Genomic DNA, 20,767 nt, shown 5'->3' with positions numbered 1-20,767 from the left:
CAACCAAATCTAAGGCAACAATGAGAAGCCCACAGTCACTGGAGACCCGTTCACAGGCGGCTGAACCTCGAGTGCACTGTAAAGAAAACCAAAAACTAAGTAAGGAAGAAGGAAAAAACACTGAACAGACACTTTTGTGAAAATGGCTTATGGCTCAATTAACTACTTTGACACCAGGGGTATATTAAAAATTGCCAAGTGACTATGAGGAGAGTTTGGGACAGGAACCTACAGTAGCTGAGTGAAATGAGACTAGGTATTTCTTGATTTGTCAGCGTAGCTGGAAGCAGAAAGGAGTCATGCATATTCCCGGTGTGGTTTTAAGTGCTGTTCCATGGCACAGCTCAATGACACTCAAAAGTAGATATATGAGCTGATGTAAATGGAGGCTGGGTGATAAGCAAAGCTGTGTCAAATAATAACTATAATGGGAAGCATGATTTTGCCCCCGCACCCCCGACATGTGATATGTGATGGTGAACTATATATGGTGTGCGTGACTGAGAGAGAGAGGGGGGGGGGGGGGGAGGGAGAGAGAGGGAGGGAGAGAGAGAGGAGGTGATTGTGTGAATACGTGCATGAGAGAGGTCTGTAGGTCTGTTTATGTTAATTTGTGTGTCCATACAATAGGATGGGAAAGAATGGGAACACGTACATAAATTGACATACATCACATGTAGAATACATATGGTGGGTTTATGTCACCATTTTGATTTTCTATCCATTTGTCTCTGTGTGTGTGTGAATGAGAGAGAGAGAGAGAGAGAGAGAGAGAGAGAGAGAGAGAGAGAGAGATGACAGTGTACTAGTGCCTTTGGCTATGCTGAACTTCTCTCGGTAAAATGACACAGTAAGCATTCATTAGCTGCACACTGGGCACACAAATGCAAAAGACATTAGCATAGCATGAGCATGAACTGTGTCAAGGTTACGGCCTGCTACTTAGATGGACAGAGGGAAATTGAAAAAACAAAAGAGCCAGGGAGAAAGAGGAAGAGATTTGGCCTGTTTGCTCGCACAATTTTAATATTGCAGATTATGCAGTTTTTGCTTTTTTAATATATGCTTGTTTTGTGTATAAGCTTCTGTTTGTGTGGCCGCTGTTTGCTTTACTTTCACTTCTGTATTTGTCTCAGGGTCTGTCGTCGGTGAGTGTTTGGTTTGCGTCTATAAGTGTGTGCCATCATGGGTGTGCATTCTTTAGTCTACTCAGTGGGCTTTTACGGTAATTGAAGGCCCCTTCACAAGCCCAGCGACACCACTCACACCCCAATGGGATTAGCTCTGGCACTGTTGCCATAGACGTTGTTTCTGTCCATTCACAATAACAGGCTTGTTGGATATAGACAGGTGATTCAGTATGGGTGGATTCAGTGTCCCTGCTCTGTCTCTCTGATTCTGCCCTTGGCTACTTTCTTCCTGTATCTCTATTTCTGTCAGGATTTGACTGGTCTCTCATGTCACTAGCTCTTTGGCTGCATTTTAACTGTCCAATTTGAGGGTTCAGGCTTAGGAAATGTATTCATGTTGAAATTGCAGTAAAATTGAACAGTGTACTGTGTTTCTTGTACATCCTGTTTCCCTTTGTATTTTTATATATTTCTGCTCTTTCTCTCTGACTCATTCATTTTCCAGAACATAATATATATTTACCAAGTGTTTTTTTTCCCTGTTACATCCTCATATTTCTCCCTCTCTATATATATGTCAAATCAATCCTCTACCTGTCCACCGCAGTCTCTATTCTGCTATCTTGTCTTGACTTCTAATGCAGCTTTTTGTCTAATTCATAACACACACACACACACACACACACACACACCACGCTGACAGTACAGTGTGGGTGTTACTCTGCTCATTACTGTCCTTACACCCAGGAACCACTAGAATGGTGTGCCAATTTATCAGGGAGCCTAGCTTCTGTGTCCGTGTCTGGACTGGAAATATGAAGAGTTATTGATAAAATTCACAAGCAGTATTAGCATTTCTGTGCCAACACTCCATTTGATCTTTTGCATACTGCGCAGGTGATTGATAAAAGTACACTTTTAAACTTACTCCTTTGGTGTTTTTTCTGACTGACAGAATATATGAGGTAAACGTTAAAAATGAAAAACATGTATTAATATCACAAATGTGCCAAGGAATTATGTCACCAGGTCTCACAGGACATCATGGTGTCTTCAGTCTCATGCATTTGAACCCCAATCCCATGATTGTAAATATTTATTTTGCCTTTATTTCACCTTGGAGTCACATTGAGGCAGGGCCTCATTTTCAGTGGAGCCGAGTTACATAGCAAGAGGTCAGAGTCAAATATATTCATCAACATGCTCTTAAATGTTTCAGTAATGATGGTGATGTAATGAAAATAAATGACTGAATATCCAACATTCAATACAAAACCAAGTTAGTCCACTGAACTTGCACATAAATATGATCAACCAATAGATTATCTGTTTAAAGTGATGTTGAACTTTGGTAGTACTTTGGGTTGTGTAGCTTTGTGGCCATGATATAATCCCAAAATCTGTGATTCTCTGTTATCTGTCTCCGGAAGAGGCGATTGGAGAATTGCTTTTTTTTCTCTCTACATTCACTGCCATAGTGCAGAGAAACAGCTCTGAAAATCACACCTCTAGCAGATGACGCGAACAAAGCAGGCTTTGACAATATATAAAAAAAAAACTAGTCATTCTGCTGAAAGTGGATCGCTTTCTTTATGCTATTAAACCTTTCAGTTTGAAAAACACCCAAATTCTTCCGACTGGATTTTGGTGTAACACTTTAATAACATAAAGAAAGTGATTTACTTAAAAACATTTCAGCAGAATGACTCGTTTTTTATACAGTATATTGCTAGAACCTGCTTTATTAGTGTTTGTTTATGTGCTAGACGTGTGATTTTACAAATACACCCCTCGGAGAGAGATTTGTATTATTATTTTTTTTAGTAAATTGGGCAACTCTACAGCTTAAGGAAAGTTGGGAAAGAAATTGTATGAACAGACATTAATGCACACATGCATATACACGCATCCTACCTGTCTGACTTCCTCACTCCCACAGTACAGTATGGTCAATGTCATTAGTGGGTATCCTAAATAAAAGCTCTTTGTCCTTATTTGTGCTTGCAGGTGTTTTTTGAACTGATTCAAACTGTTCTGTTTTCAACTGTTCACACATTTCATGAATCTATTAGCACAAAAGTTTGTGTGATATTTTCCAGGCTTGGAAGAAAGAAGAGTAGAGGAGTGAATTTTCAACAGGTTAAATAGTTTTTAAACAGAAAAAGATAGTTAGAAAACTATTTCACAAACTAAGACTATCATTACTTTATCCCTCTCACGTTCTGGTAAGCCTGCTTTCCACATGCCCACTTGTCTTTCATGATAAATACCACTAGACAGAAGATAAGCGGCTAATTTCACTCCCTTCGTCCTGGCTTGGAAATAGGAGCCCTGAGAGAGCCAAAGGGCAACCAAAACAACCAATCTATAACCCTGTCAGTGGCAATAGGATCATACATCACACTGATGGAGGATTCTAGGCTGTTCGGAAGAAGCTTGGGCCTTCTAAGTCATCTTTTATTTTCTCATGCCAAACTGGAACCCTGGTTCAATTCATAAATCAGGAGTACAACCAACTACGTTTTCAAAGCTTGAGGCTTGGTTAGAGGGTTGACTTTGAACAAAGGCGAGTGCTAAAGTGGGGGATATGGTTTTGTTTTAAGCATGTGTAAGCTTGTGTATGTGTGTGTGTGTATGTATGTGCATGTGCGTGTGCATTGTGTTTCTGTGTGCAAAAGTATGAAGCTGCCATTTCTCCTCAAGGATGATCGCATTAACTCATCTGTCTTATACCCTGTTCAAAACAAATGTCCCATTTTCCCTTTCCCTTTTCTCTGTCTCTACCTGCAGGCCACCCACATAGTCCTCTAAATAAGGTCACCCTGACGTTGATCACCATCAGCACATGTGCCGTTGCCATTGTCTATGCTACGCAGAATTCCTGCCCCCTCACTGTCAAGGTGACCCTCCATGTGCCTGAGCACTTTATCGCTGATGGTAAGTGCAACACATCCAATAGACCTGGGCAAACTTTTCAACTGATTGTGAATATCTGAAAAAGAAATGCTCAATGTTCATCACCTACCCCTACCTTCCTTTTTAGGATTGTTTTATTGCCCATTGTGCTTCTCTTTTACTAGACACCACATAGATTGGAAGGTTCACTACTTCTATGTTTGCACTCATTGCTAGTCCCTAAGGAAAAAGGGCGTCAGTGAAATGCCTAAAATATAAAATGGAAATCATGTCATGCAGCTGAATTACTGTGCTGTACTCCATTCTGTTGGAGTACATAAGTCCTATTTCTGCCAGACTCTTTACTAACAAGCTATACTTGATTGGCCTCCAATGTGAAAGCATCGTAACAAAAATGAATATTGAGCGACGAGCATAAATTAACCTGGTCTTGTCCTCAATTAACCCCATCTCAATAAAAACTCACACTTTGCAAAATGTCAGAGTTGATAATATTGTTAGCTGTCGACAGTCTGTATGCTTAACAGGGAGACAGTAAGAAAAGATGTAAGCGAATGCAAATTTGAGATTATCAAATATGTAGGCATTTAAGTACCTGGAGACTCGCCACGCCGCCTATTTTAAAATCCTCGTTGGCTAAGGGATAAGTGCAAGTTGGGTCCATGGGTCTGGAGTTGGCAGGATACCAGTGGCGTAACCCTCACCGTGAGGAGAGAGAGGGATTTGATGAAAGGAGAGAGGCCAAAGTAGAAAGCATGGAGGGAGTGGAGACATTATGAAGAGCTCAGGCAATTTAATTAATGATTGCCTTATCTCCTAAAGCTATGCATCCACATATCAGCAGAACAGGTGCTCTTGCCTCTAGGGCATCATTCTAGTCCACTTACACACCCACAAATCCACTTTCAGGTGTGCACATGCATACACAATAGGAGTGGAATAGTTCACAAAACTTACAGTTTGGTATGTACTTTATTTACATTTGTAGGTGATGGTTTGGTACATTTTTGATAAAAACCGCCATCTAAATCTATTTTATTTTTTAGTTATTTTTGTAAAATCAACTGTACAAATGTAACATTTTCATTTTTAAAATCCATAGGTATGTCAACACACATATTGAGTGACATGAACTTCAGACTAAAAAAAAATCCCTTTTTATTAACTAATAATAACGTGATTTTGAATATGTTACAGTTGATAAATGTATTGGTGAAAATGAAATCCATGCTAGGATTGTGTTGCCCAAACATGAATGGAGTACTAGCAACTCGTTTGAGCCAGAATACAGGCCAAATTTATCCTCTTGTAATAAATATTTTCATATAGCAAGCCGTTACTTTAAGTCATTCAGTTACATCTGTTCACAGAGCTTTTTGGAGTTTGAGAGGGCATTTCTGAATTAACAAGCTAGTGAATAACACTACTCCAACTAGCTGAGCAGCCAGCTGTTTAGATAACATTGACCGTTTGTAGTGATTTATGGCAGTAAATTCAACCAGTCACTGCCCACTCTACTTAACAATATACACAGTCTCTAAAGACTCACTGTCTTGCACTGGCAACATCCTCTAACAGTGCCAAAGCAGCCATTGTATCGTTACACACAGCCATCACACATCACTATATAGCATGAGCCATAATAGCCTATTGATTGATAAAATGTGTAGGTCTAATTTATCACCTGATATGTACATTATTGATATTCCACAATACTATATGATTTAGGTGACAATATATAAACCTAATGTTAAACACTCACACCTATAAATGATATCATGAAACTGTTGAGAAGTAATACGCTGCTAGGTTAACATGGTGTACTGAAAAGATTAAGGCTACAAAAAAAAAATATCTTTCCCACTTTGCTAGTGGGCTCAGCTGACTCAGAAAAGTCTGTGTTGCAAAGTTGCAAAGCATGTAGAATTTTTATAAATGTAATTTTTTGTGCCGAATTTTGTGTGTGTGTATGCACAAAATGGCATGTTACCAGTGTAACTAGATGAAAGTTTCTCTTTGTCAGAAGAACCCAAAGACCAACATGCTGAGAAACAGTAGCACGCGATACTGAAATAGGCTACAGACTAAATAAACATATAAAGCTTGAGGGTATTTCCTGCTTTACACACAGGTAGAGCACAACCAGCCTTCCTTCTTGTTTAAAAATGTGATTGGTCACTTTTAACCTGTGAGCCTAAACCTCACATTATGATTGGCTGGAGGGCGGGGCTTAGGAGGATAGAAGCAGTTAAGACAGTCAAGCGATTTAACACACCAAAACATAAAAGAGTGCTATCTACTTGATATTTCTTCAGTTGAGTAAATCTTCACATTTGTTTGGAGTAAGTAAATAGAAAGTGGCAAGTACCCTGAAGAGTTATTTTATCTGTTCAGTCTTTTTCCCAGCTTGGGTGGTTTAGCATGATGTTTGTCTTAATGTTTAAGTAACTGCAAGAAAATAAACTGATGTAGTTGTGTAGCTATACACTGCTATTAGCCACACAGATAGGATTTGAAACAGTACAAGCTAGACTGGCTGACTAATAATAATGGCCAGCATATGATGTCAACTTTAGAACAAATTCACGCTACCTCTTCTTACACATTTTAATATCAAATTGGTGATAAAGACAATTTTAGGTCATCAAAAAAGTGGAGGGGACATATCCCCATCATCCCCACCTGAATTTACGCCCATGGATAAATTCATCATTCATGACCAATAAATCTAAAACAGTAATTTACTTGCACAAGTGTTAATTTACCTGGGCATACTGCCAAAATAGAATCAACATAGAGATGGAATAAAAAAGGCAATTCAGTGACTGAACAATGTCAGCATTATGCCATCTTTCATCTGATAGCCATTTTCAGTGGTCATCAGATGCAAGTAAAGTAACATGTGTTACTCATTTATGAATACTTAGGTATTTAAATATGATTAACTTGGATAATAACAAATTACTAGCAAATCGTAAGGCAATTACAAATCATTCATTTAATTTCTTAATTCTTAAATTGTTAATTAATAATTAATCAATAGTAAATAATGATTATTTCGCCCCTTTAGTAGTGATTGATATTATAAAGTGTTAACAAATTTTGTAATGCATTATTGATTACCTGAAGGAGAAATTTGCCTCTTTGTTTTCCCTCCTCCACAGGGAGGAGGTCACAGTACAGGGTCAGGTACAGACAAATGGAGCTGGCAGGAATTCAGTGTCTCACTCAAGTACACTTAAATCCAGGCCTCCCAGTTGAAGTAAGGTCTTTGTAATCGTTACGCCATCCTGCTGCCCTGCAGTTTAAATTAGGTTTTTCTCTTTTTCTCTAGACATGAATCTCTCTATTGGGATAAATAAAATGTCACATTACACTACATTATTAATATTGCCTCTAGAACTTTCCCTATGACTCAAATGTAATTTTTTTGATGCCTATTGTCTAGGCTTGTCTAACTAAATTTTAAAATCCACATTTGGGTCACAACCTAGTCTTTGAAAAATACACCTCAAATTCACTTTAACACATTTATACCTATATTTTTTTCTCCATCCAACACCCAATAATGTGCACTCACAAACCGTATAACTGCTATTAGGATCTATATCCACACAGAGAGCTGAAACACAATCTCCACAGTGCTCCCTTTGAAACCAAAAGTCATTGGCATCAATTAGGGATAATCTGTTTAGTGATCAGGGTCTAACGATTGGTCTGGGAGCAGTAGGGTAGAATGTTAAGTCAGTGTCAGTGAGCATAGTGTTTACTGACTGGTTTGTGAAATCCTATAGCTCCTATAGTCATTCCTCTACGCCAATTACCCAGGAAATCTCATCAATATCCACATTATAGGTCTTAATCGCCAATTTAAATTCTGCCTAACCAGGATGGGAATTAAAATTGCAGTGAAAAGATTTAGCTGCTTTCCAGTCGACTTTGTAAGAAATAGAGTTGTTAAAAATCCTTAACAATCAAACCTTATTCCAGCTTTTGATTTTTCTTCTAGAAGGGAAATCATTTTGTGTTGTGTTCTTTCCAGGAAGTAGTTTTGTGGTGAGCATGGGCAGCTTCCTGGATGTTTCTAATTGGCTAAACCCAGCCAAGCTTACCCTGTACTATCAGACCAATTCGTCCACCCAGTGGGTCAGAGACTACTGTGGCCAGAGGACCACCGAGCCCTGCGAACAGCTTTGTGACCAGGACACAGGTTAGTACATAAACACACACACACACACACACACACACACACACGCACACACACACACACACACACACACACACATTTTTTGTTATACTTTTCCTACAGATATTCTAATCTGTCTAAAAGTCTAAAATTTAAAATATTTCTCCCCCATCTGATTTGCCTAGTTGATCTGAAAAAGCACACATTTTTATTGATGCAACATCTCCAACATCACTTTTACATATTAGCAAATGACAGTGTAAGTCAACAATTTTCAAATGTTGCAGTCGCTTAAAAGTATTACATTCATGTTTTGGATAAATTGACGGCTCTGGTGTTAAGTAAACTGGAAACACAGGTGATGGTAGCTGCCATATTGGTCTGAAGTACACATTACTGTATTTAGCTTCAGTGTGTACATAGCTTATGTGTACCGGTGGAGCGCCCACCATACGACCAAGCTGATATCCCACTTTCTCTCTTTGAAGTGAGTCGCCATGACAACAGCAGTCGTCACTTACTGAAATTACCATAAATGGTGATCGTAATCTGATGAATGCCTATCTAACGTTGTAAGATAAATAAATATATGGGAGCACCGACAGCAGTGTGCGGCGATCTCTTTCTTAAATACTTCAGCTCTTCTACACTCCAGCAGCTGCTAAAAGGTTTATGGGATGTGCGTATGGTCATCTTCTCTTTTTTATCATGATAAACTGAATCAAATCAGATGGAAACTGGCGTTTACAAATGCAATCAAAGCAGTAATTAATAATTGCAAAGCTAGTGTGCGAGTCATATTTATTAAACATTTTCATGTTTCCAATGATAATTCATGCCCTGGGACACAATGTAACTTTATCTATTGATTCTTTTAATAATTAAAATTTATTTTCATTAGTTAACATTAGTTTTTACAATATACCGTCTGACTAGAGCAGGTGGTGCTTTTATTAATAGCTTTCACAATATGCAAATGATCAAAAGGGGTGGGAGTTCGGGGGAAAACGTTAACGCTAATAACATCCCGGTATTTCACATTTATGAATGAGAAAACACCCGGCGGCCTGATGCTTTGGGTTTGGTAACTACACCATGGAGCACCCACCATACGGCCAAGCTGATATCCCACTTTGTCTCACTGAGGGAGACGCCTTGACAAAATCCAAAGCTATTGTGTTATGTGTAGAGGAGCACACGCCATTTCAGCATTGGGACACAGGGTTTGAATTCCTGAAATTTAAAATGAGAAAGAGCATAGCTATACTATGCTCATTATAAATCCATGCTAAATGTCTAATTAGGGGGCTTCCTTGTGGCTCAGTGGTCTAAGGCATTTACCATGTAATCCTGTACCATGAGGTCCTGGGTTCAAATCCAGCCCAGGACCTTTGTCACATGTCATCCCCCTCTCTCTCCCAGTCTTTCCTGTCTCTCTCTACTTTGAACAATCAAAGGCAAAATGGCCCAAAAATTATCTTTAAAATTTCTAATTAGACTGTTAATAATGAGCATCAAAGTGCAGCCTTTACAATATTTATTGTTGCTTTGTTGTCGCAAGATGGGAAATATTCTGTGCTACTAAATGTACCTATCAACAGCATTTGTGTGTGCTCTTTACTGAGGTAACAACCTCAGCCAACCACCTATTAATGATTCAGACTTTGTAACACATGCAATTTAACATGATAGCAAAGAATGAATCCATTAAACATTGATACTCAGCTCAGGTGAAACTGCAGTGGCAGGAGGGAAGAAGGGGACCTCAGTCGGGGCAGCAGGGACTGCACTTCCTCACGTTCTTAGCAGAGTAGTGATGTCATTCACATGCAACATAATCTCTTGGGAAGAGGAAGGTGAAGCAGGGTAGGATGAAGACTACATACAATTGGAACAGTTCTCATGGCTCAACCTGCTGGAGCTGTAACGTTACGGGCATACAGAGCTACGAAAATACTGTCCGGTTTTATTCATATTGAACAGGAGCTACGATGGCGGCACAAGTCATTAGCTCCTCCTTGGTGTCATCAAATGAAATGCCTGTGGCTGTACTTAAAGTATCAGTATCAGTATCATATTTTTATAGTTTATAAATATGTATGATGAAATATGATTTTGTAGTTTTTATTTGACAGCACCTTGTTATGGAGGCTCTAGCGTGCCAACCTAATTATCACAGACTAGTTCAGTGATTATTATTGATTAATTCATAGAAAAAATCATAAAAAAATATTTTATTAAATGATTAATTAAATTCACATTCAAATTATACAATTAAAAAAAATTACTAAAAAAAGTATTAAAATGTTAATTAAATGTGTCAATTATTAATTCCATTTCATTATTCTGTCTTTAAATGATGAATGAATTACTGAATTTATAAATGGATTTGTAAAATGAATTTTAAAATGGCATTTTACATACATACATTTTACTTTTGTTATTCCAGTTACTAATTTGTTTTCCTATTCATTTTCCATCTCATAATGCACTTACATTTTACACTTTATGCTTGGGCCAAACAATTTTTTAGATGACTCTTTTTAATTAGACAACGTGCAGTGTGCCACAACCAGAGCCACCAGGCAGCCCACACACCAAACCACATCATCAGCAGAGGAAGTCAACCAAACATGAGGCCAGCATCTGACGCAGAGAGTGCAATAAACCCAGCTAGAACAAGCCACGGCAGGCAACACCGCATGCACTATTCAGTGCAAGCAGACCAAACCACGAGCAACACAAGTATGAAAAAGACAGCGAATGCGACCCACGCAGTGAAACCAGCCAGAAGCTCAATGGTACTGATTGGCCCATAGGGGGCACTATAATAAGCCCTCAAAATCTAAAGCTCAGCCTCACCATGCCGTTAGTCATTGAAATGTGAAACTTGGTATAGATATGTATCTGGATATGCTGAATATTTTTACATCTAGGACCCATAATTCTCATGAGTCAGAATGATGCCAAATTTGGCAAGTATTAACTGATTAGGCCTTTACTTAGCTTATAAAAAACTAAGGGAACGGTGTAAAAATGGCCAAGTTAATAACATAGCATTTTTTAAATTTGCACAACATTTTCAATGAACTGTAAAATCATGACAGAGTAATCAAAACATTTGAACTTCTGCATCATTAACACGATTGTAAAGATATCTACCAAGCCAAATGTTGATATGTTGACGCTGGACAAAACACAACAATCTGAACTTCTGTTGTGTTGTGAGAATAACACACTCCTATACCCACAGTGCCTCGCGAGTCGCAGGGCAGTCAGGGAACTCAGTGTTCATGGCTGCTAGCATATTAAAAAAATAAGGTGGATTTAGGGCTTTCATTTTTGGCTGAAATGGTGTCACTTGGTAGGCTATGCTGTTGTGCACCGAGGACTGTATTTCTATACTCACTTTAGCCACTGCGCAATATCAAATGTATTTCACACCTTCATGATCAATGTGATGGACAGAGCGACTTCAATTTAACTTTAATTTATCTCTTCCTCATTTTCATCATTTCACTGAGCAAGAGGCTATTTCATACTTCCTGGGATATGAGATGTCATGACATCACAACTATTTCATGCAATCACTATTCATGCAAGACAGTTTATAGTTTTGGGATGCGCGTTTGTGGGCATAGTCGCCTAAATCAGCATTATTTTTGGTGGAGGGGTTCTTTAAGAATCTTCATAGGCTCACTAAAAGGGCATTTCTAACTTAACCATCCAACAACGTTTTTGAGGAACAGTATTTTTGCTAACGACGGTTCTTCCAATAGAACGTAAGACCATAGTTAGACGTCTCTTTTTGGAAACACACCCCACGATCGAGGGTATTGAGCACATAGGAATACAAATAGAGGAAGGTCATCTGCATATAAGGATACCTTGCAGGATATTTCCACAAGTTATCCCCATGAAAACCTGACAGGATTTATGTTTCCTGTGATTATCTAGTTTAGGCAATTTTTAAGTCTGTGGAATTTGTACCATATTTTCATACGGTACAAAAATGAATGGCGGCAAATGGCTTCTTCGGAGGGTAGGGAAACAAAAACTGATATTTCCAATTGTGCTGACTGTGCAGGAATAATACAAAGGAAAGGGGCAACATAGACGATTGACACAAACTTAAAAAAAAAAAACACCAATATTATCCTTTAAGGCTTTTTTCAGATGTCAAGCAATATGTTGCCTTGGGACCCATGGGTCTTCTCCAAGACACACCCCACTCAGCCATAGAAACATCACACTATGTAAATAGTGTTTTTCCAGAAAAAAATTGTATAACAGCAGCAAAGTATTGCAGGTAGAGCTATACTGTATGCTACTAGTTGGACAGGAAAAGATAACCTGCCAAAATACAGTGGTATTGCTAGTGAGCAAACTTCCCCTCATTTTCTTCAGCACCTGCAATTTGCTCTCTTCAGTATAAATATTCCTTAACTTTGATTTGTTCAGATCTATTGGATGTAAAAAAAAAAACAAGCACAGATCCTGTACTGTTTGTAGGGCAGCAGAAGATGTATTATCAAGTTACTGTTTACAAATCTTCCGTAACTAACACATGTGAGTTTGGAACAAATTGTAGAATTTTAAGTTTCACTTAGGGTTTTCACGATGCCACAGATGTGCTTATGTATGGGATACACTGCATCTCGCAGCCAAAAACGCCCTCTAGAGGCCATCCACGAAGCGTTGATGACTGACTGACTGACTGACTGTCACTTGTGATGCCCTCGGCTGCACCGTGGGAAAAAACCCCAAAACAAAACCTACATTAGGGTACTGTAATGTAATGTAACGCTGTAGTGATGTATTGAGTGAAAGGAGCCACGCTCAGCTGTCCTTCAGTGACATCTTGTGGTGGTCGATGAGTCAAGTCAAGTCAAGTCAAGTTTATTTATATAGCCCTTTATCACAAGCATGTCTCAGAGGACTTTACAGAGAATGTGTCTAGCTAGATCTAACTAAACACAATCAGTGGTGTACAAACTTATGTAGGACAAACATAGCGAAAAACACAAGGTAGGCAGGAGCAGATTTAGCAAGACAAACAATCTACCTATTCTACATAGCCTAACCTACCCGGCACCCCAGCCTTAGACCCTAAATGTACACAAGGAAAAACTCCCAGGAAAAACCTTAGTATGAAACTTGGAAGAAACCTTGGGCGGGCTGAGGCAAATAGGGACCCCCCCCCCGGGACGGCTTAGCGTGCAATAGGTGCCGGGCAAAACATTGACAGAGTCATGGGTAACAATGATGACAGGAGAAAACAGAGAGAGACAAAAAGGGTGGAGAAGCTGCATGCGGCGATGAGAGGGGGCTGAGGCCAGCACTAAAGAAGCGAGGACAGTAGTCGTAATTCAGCGTCCAGGTGGGAACAGCAGAAAGGAAGAGCAAGGCCAGCATTGACGATGAAGAGCCAGGGCAGCACCCGTCACTGCCAGGTAGAACACTGCCCTGGAGTCAGAGAAGAGCGTTTTAGGTCACTTTGGGAGATTTTTCTGCATGATTTTAGAACTTTTTTTGTTGTTCAACCTGTTTTTTGTGATGCAATCTGTTTTTCATGCAAAATTCTGTGATCACTTTCTGCTTTGCCTGCTGGACTGCCCTGTGGCCCTCCATCCTCTCATTGAAAATGACTTATAGGTTCAATGACCGTGTGAAAAGGCCTTTAAGCAGGAAGGTGGGAAAAGGTTGCCCTGCCTGGACGATGGTAGTGGAAATGCAAGTATACATGATTTATGTCATCAAGTTTTGCTATGCATTAAAATGCTACAGTAAAGCCAAAGGTCTTATTCCAAATTCTTCTTGCTTGCTGCAATTTCTTTCTTCACTAGGACAGAATGAACAAGGTCTAGCTCATAGTCTGTCTGGGCTATGGGTTAGTCACCACCGCTGATGCAATATCTACTACAAACACATTTATTTGCTCTTGACCTTCAGTGTTAAGATATAGGTCTGGGTCTCATTCAACTCTCTCTTTCAGACCCTGTTAGGATCCACACAGATAAGGAGACCAGTCTCACAAGACAGCGGACCATATTACCCTCCTTTGCTCAGCTCCATTGTCACAATACACATTTAACATTGAGCTAATCACCAATGCTGACATTTAGACTGGCTGATAGCTGGCTGCACTTTTAAACAACTTACCCCAACAGAAAATGTCTCAAAGACCCCCTTGGGTCTGCAAGTGCGCTGTCAGATATGAGTTATTATGAGCGATGATGAATTAGTGCACAGCTAAGTAAACAGTAAAGGTTAGCGCTTCATAAAAAGTAAAGGTGAGATGGAGGAATAGGGTTGTCACACTCCAACGAGTTCTGCTGTGTTCGCAGAAAATCACTGGGGAGTTTGCTGAGACAGATGGAAAGGGGCTCTAGATGGTATATTATGAGGTATAGTCATTCACATTACCCACCCATATTTTGTGGATGCCACTGGAATATTCTGGACCTTGTAGTGACTTGCATGGGTACTATGACACCTTATAGAGAGCAGTTCAGTTTTGTTGTGTGTTTAAACCTTTGACATCTGCTCACATTTGTGAGATCAGTTGGCATGTCCAATGAATAAATGACTAAAATACAAGTTTGCATAACCATTCCTACATCCTCACACACACTTTAATGCCTAGCAGGCCCAGCTGTCTAGCCAGGTTTATACTGGTATCATAATTTAAACAATGGCCCATACTTATCAAATCAGCCAACAAGGGCCACTCTGGCAAAAGTAATGTGTAGTATTTATTTATGAGCTTTTAGCATTAGTGGCTAACAAATAGTCAGAGGTCACATTCTTAACGAGGCTTGAAGTGTCATCAGTGCACCAGTGCTTGCTACTTAGTAGAGGAGAATGGTGCAGAATCACTGATTATCCAGATTTGTAGATTCATTCACTGAATTAACTTGTTTTTTCAATTATGGCTACTAATTATGGTGACCAGTATGCATTGAAGGGCCATTGCTATGCAAGTAGAAGGAGCAATACTTTAAGTTTATTTCCTAGATTGAGCAGAGGAGTTTATTTTTTATTTTATTTTTTTTTGTGTATTTTTTTCTCTCAGTGCTGGATCAAACTCAACTGGGAAAGAGAACATTAACTGTATCTCACCAGGATGCTGAATCTCTTAAATGTGATTCAGTTCTTTTGATCTGAAGGAGGTCCTTGGTTGGAGCCTAATGGAAATGTTTCGAGACACATCTGATATGGAGCTTATGTGATCTGAGTAGAATAGCAGGGAGGCTAGATAAAATGGTGATATTAATGATGTGATTTCTTAAGGTGATATTAATGAAAACATACAGTACTAGATCCAAACTACAAAAGTGAATCAATACCAATTTAAATAGCAATTTAAATAAGCCTTAGTCTTTCTATTTAAATTTCATGTAGTTATCCTTATTTACTGTATGTACTCAATTGTTTAACTGGTTAAATTTTGTGCCTCTTAGTGCAAAACAAAACAAAATAAAAACCTAGATTGTAGCATGGCGGCATTTATCTTCCTTTGAGTGGTATACCTCCCTTGTGTATTCCGTGCCCAACTAGATAAAGTCTAAGCTCATTAGAATGGATTACAGCTGTAATGTATGTGAAATTTATGTCACCCTGGTCAAGGGCATGTTGAGGGCTGATGCATAATGTATTATAGCCCCAGACACTCAACTAAGCACACATGAACTGCTGGATGGAGTTGGCACTCATTGTGTATGTGTGTGTGTCTGTGTATTAGGGATGTTCCCGAATCCAAATACCATATTGGGCAATGCAAGAATAATGCATTTTTCTTCATTTTTATTTATACCAGAATATGCAGATAAAACAAAAAGCAGAAGTAAAATAAAAATATTTTTTATAAATAGGTTGATACAAAAACTTACTAAGAACACAAAAAAATGGATGCTACTGTCTTTGTACTTGTTATCTCTAAGATGTTTTTCCCTCTACATTGTGCAGTTCCCAGCATATGGTAGTTCATAATGAAGATGTTTATAATTGACTGTAAAGTCAGTTGGGTCATCCAGTCATCCATCCAGTCATCCAGTTGTATGTAGTTAGTAAGAATGAGGAAATATATTATGATTCATAATTTTTTTTTTTTTCAGTTTAAAATTGACTGTTTACTGTCCCCCAGTGGGGTTGCATTATTGGAGCAAGTGACACTATGTTTACTTTAAAAACTTAACCAAAGTGCTGTGGCAGCACAGTGTTGGTATAACTTAGAGAATCACTTAACAAAATATTTAATTCATGCATTGATTCACCCGCTATAGTTAGAAAATCGTCAAGCTACTTCCTGGTATGTGAATGTCCGCAGGCTGCAGTGAGGACACCTGTCATGCGTGTGACTTCTATCATACTACTTGGTGTACGAGTGCACACTATTATTTCCCTTATGCAGGGCTCTTGAGGCTCTCTGCAGCCTAAACAGTGCATACTGTAATTTCCCCTGGCATTGCAAACAGTGTTAAACACAAACGAATGAACACACTAAAGAATGCACACACAGAGCCCGGCTCTTGTAGAGGTCCTTGATGATGAATACATTTTATAATAAAGACAAGTTTGCCGTCCGTTGATTTAGTGGTTTCTTTAATGATACATGCATGGAGAGAAGTACATGGAATGGTGCAGTTCTCTAACAAGGGTCAGACTAACCAGGTTTATACCTCCTAGGACAAGAACAGCCACCTGCAAGCCTACCCCCCCTAGACAAAGTATCGTCTCATGATCCTCACACTGTCGTATTTGTACGGATGTTGTATCAGTGTGTCTAAGGAACAATAGCATCTTTTCTATGTATGACAGTCATAAACCCTTACATGGAAGCACATGATGAGCACATGATAATCAATACATTGGAACATACAAAGGGCATACATACATAGTACATATTTTCTCTACAGTCCCCCCCCTCTGAGCCTATAAAGGCTCATATTCAAAATATGTAGTTGCCATTGAAGCATGAAACATTAAAATATTGTCTGAGAGTAACTAATCACACAACAAGGCAGTAGCAATAATCAATTAAGTAATGAATTAATATATACTGATTATGATTATTAAAGTAAATAAGGTATAAAAAAATATATGGTTACAACTAAATCCACCCAATATGTCTTATGAGTTCCATATGTCAGCCAAGCGACTGAAATTAAATTTAAAACAAATTCATGAACAAAATGGAGGTCAGCAGACATAAAGGTGCACACACTGGCCAAACATCTCCTCCCCCATTCAACAAGGGAAAAGTAAAAGACCAAGTGGGCATCTAAGCTTAATAAATCCACATTCAGGACAAAAACCCTCATGTTGATAGTAAGAGGGAAAAATCCCAAATGAGGCTCAGTTCAACACAATCATCATCGTCTTTAAAGGCAGTAGTTTAGGTGTCATTATTCAGTAGAGTGAATGCATAGTAGTTGGAAACATAGCACAGACCCTAGCATTGTCATAAACCGTCATTGGAGTGTAATCATCATCATTATCACAGTCAACATTGTCATACTCATAGTCATAGTAGTCTTGGGCATTATACATAACATCAGGATACTTTAGGGGTGCCCAAAGCCTTACGATGCATCTGAAACAGTTCAGCGTAGATGTTGGTCATAGGCAGAGCGTCTTGTCCTGGTTCCGTCGATCTCTTCTCCCTAAGAAGAAGTGTGGTGTTATCAGTGTGCGTGTCGGTGTTAGGAATAAGCGAGCTCGTGCGCTCCGGCTCCATCGATGATCTTGGATCGCCTGCAGATACCAGGATGAAAATCAGGAGTGGCACCACGATGCAGCCCATAGCAAGGAGGCATCCTATCAGGGAGCTGTTCCACTGGGTCCATCTGGTTTTTCCCCCGTCACCTCTGGGGTTAGACATCTTTTGCAGTGGGAACCATGAATCCATGTCGGCTTGCCTGCTACCTTTACTGCTGTATCACTGGTCAGCAACACCTGGAAGGGACCTTTCCACTTAGGAGACAAACAAGAAGACTTGCCAACTGATTTTATCCAAACATTCTCCTGCCTGGAAAGGATGTTTGGGCCCCTCCACTGCTGGCGAGAATGCTGCTGCCACCTGTGAATTTGATTTTTTCAATTGAGCAGTTAGTGCAGACATATTCCACAGGGTTGCTTCATCTGTCCATTCTAGAGTCGCCTGCTGTGGTGTAAGAGGAGGTGAGGACCCTGTTGACATTGGTCACCCCATGAGGATCTCATGAGGAGACAATCCCGTTGTTCTGTTGGGAGAAGATCTTAGAGACATTAGTACAAGAGGTAGAGCATCTGGCCATTTGATCCCTGCCTCAGCTGTTAATTTACCAAGTCTCTGTTTCAACGCACCGTTCATGCATTCTACCAATCCTGAAGCCTCAGGATGGTATGGCGTATGTAATTGCCAGTTTATTCCTAGGACTTTACATAACTGTTTGATAACAGCGTGAGTGAAGTGAGTTCCTCTATCACTGTTCAAGGACTTCGGGATGCCAAACCTAGGAATGATTTGTTGTACTAGTAGCTTAACTACTGACTTGGCATCACATTTTCTAGAGGGCATTGCCTCTATCCATCTGGAAAACATATCAACACACAAGGATATATTTATATCCCTGTGCACTAGGCATATATACATAGTCTATTTGCATATTTACAAATGGCCCTGACAGTACTGGTAAGCGTCTTTGTTTTGTTACTGCTTTTGGTTGCCCTGCATTGTGTTGTTGACATGTCATACATCTAGCACAAAAATCTGCAGTTAGTATGGTCACTCCAGGGGCGAACCACTGTGTTTGAATTACATGATTCATCCCCCCCGATCCTACATACGATGGGCCGTGGGTTAAAGAATGCACACACAGAGCCCGGCTCTTGTAGAGGTCCTCCTCCTGAGCACCTAATAACCTATCCCACAATTTGTCTGTTTTCCTTGATTGGTCACAATTCAGTCTTGATGAATTATCTCTTATAAAACCAAGAAAAACAGTAATTTAACCCTAACCCATACCCTAATTTACCCTAAGTTTTAAGAAAAAATATGTACTGAATTTTAATGAAGACATACTTGAGATCAAACATTATTTTATGAACAATTCCAGCATTATGAGTACTAACATCCCAAAACATGTCTGGATGGCCTGTCTATTATCCTATCAACTTTTCCCATGGCGCAGCCGAAGGCATCAGAAGGCAAATTCAGGTCAGGCAGTCAGTCAGTCATCTGTCGCTTCGTGAGATGATGCGCTTCGAATGTAGAAATTGATCTAAATCGATCTCCAATGCGCCTGATATGCGCATCATGGCATGTCTGTCATTTGGAGATACACAGACAGCAGACCAGCAGTATTGTACTCAATCCACAGAGTCTCCCGGTGTGAAAACAAAAGTGAAACTTAACATTCCACAATTTGCTCCAAACTTTGTTAGTAACAGGATTTGTAAGCAGTAACCTGATAACACGTCTTCTGCGGCCCTACAAACTTTAGCAGTGGGTAACGTTATTACCTTGTGGTATTTAAGTAACGTTAGTGGAATTAGGTAATTTAACCGATAACTGTGTCGCAGTGCTTCAATGCATATAATTGAATGAATTGACCACACACGCCGTGGGTCTGTACAGGATCTGTGCTTGTTTTAAGAAGATAGGGCAGTCCACTCACATTTTTAGTACTTTTATTCCTAATTCAGACAGTGGTAAAGTAGAGAGGAAGGCAGAGTAACGGACACACAGTATTGAATGTCTAATATATCATAATATCCTTTCATTTCTATTTTCCCTGTACTTAAACACAAAACAACTCAAAATCCTTCTCACTCCATCTCCATTTCCATCTTTTTCTCCTGGACTCCAAAATGGACAGTCAGAAAAATGCTCTTGCTTATTCACTACTTTGTCTTCATTGGAAGAGACAAGAGGAGCAGGTGGGCAAACACAAATGCATGCATCAATTTTGGTAGTTATTGCAACATCCAGTTTGTCTTCACCACCACAGTGGAAGCAAAAGTTGGGGAAGTTAAACTTTTGTTGGCAAATGCTCATGGCCAAGTATTACGGATACAAAGATAGGGATGTAGTGAGGCAGCTCCAAACACGGTCTCATCTTCAAATCAATAACTTTGCCACAAGGAAAGAGACATTTGACCTTTAGAGCAAACACCAACAGCAAGACACATGCATTCCTCAATACATTTATTTGATTATTTGGACAATGTATTGGAATACTTGGTTTTATTGTGTAGTAGAGAAAATGCTCATCTGCCTATTACACATGGCTTCATTCATCATGTGATCATCAAGGTAAAGAAATTAAGTTAAATTCATAGATGTTAAATTACTTGAGGGTAATCCAGATTTACATTTTCACATAAGGAAGAAAAACTGTGTAAAATATAAATAAATACCCCCCAAAAAATGATAGCTGATGAAAAAAGGTTGAAAACAAAGACAGTTAAAGCTAAATCACACATAAATAAGTGAAAGATCATCACCTGTGGTTATCTTCATGATTGAAGATGAATGTATGTATGTATGTAT

The 20,767-nt window shown here is 39.3% G+C and overlaps 1 protein-coding gene across 1 annotated transcript in view; it reads left to right on the top strand.

The window, feature by feature from the left end:
• astn2 (astrotactin 2) overlaps nt 1-20,767 on the top strand; it is a 441,429-nt gene that overhangs the window by 184,202 nt on the left and 236,460 nt on the right. The window contains exons 7-8 of the mRNA XM_078288520.1: nt 3,921-4,067; nt 8,089-8,256. Coding sequence (XP_078144646.1) covers nt 3,921-4,067; nt 8,089-8,256 — 315 coding nt within the window. The remainder of the gene's footprint in view (nt 1-3,920; nt 4,068-8,088; nt 8,257-20,767) is intronic.

Source organism: Centroberyx gerrardi, chromosome 2 (genome assembly GCF_048128805.1).
Source record: "Centroberyx gerrardi isolate f3 chromosome 2, fCenGer3.hap1.cur.20231027, whole genome shotgun sequence".
NCBI lineage: Eukaryota > Metazoa > Chordata > Actinopteri > Beryciformes > Berycidae > Centroberyx > Centroberyx gerrardi.
The sequence above is the reverse complement of the archived record's forward strand: the minus strand, read 5'-3'. Positions and strand labels throughout refer to the sequence as shown.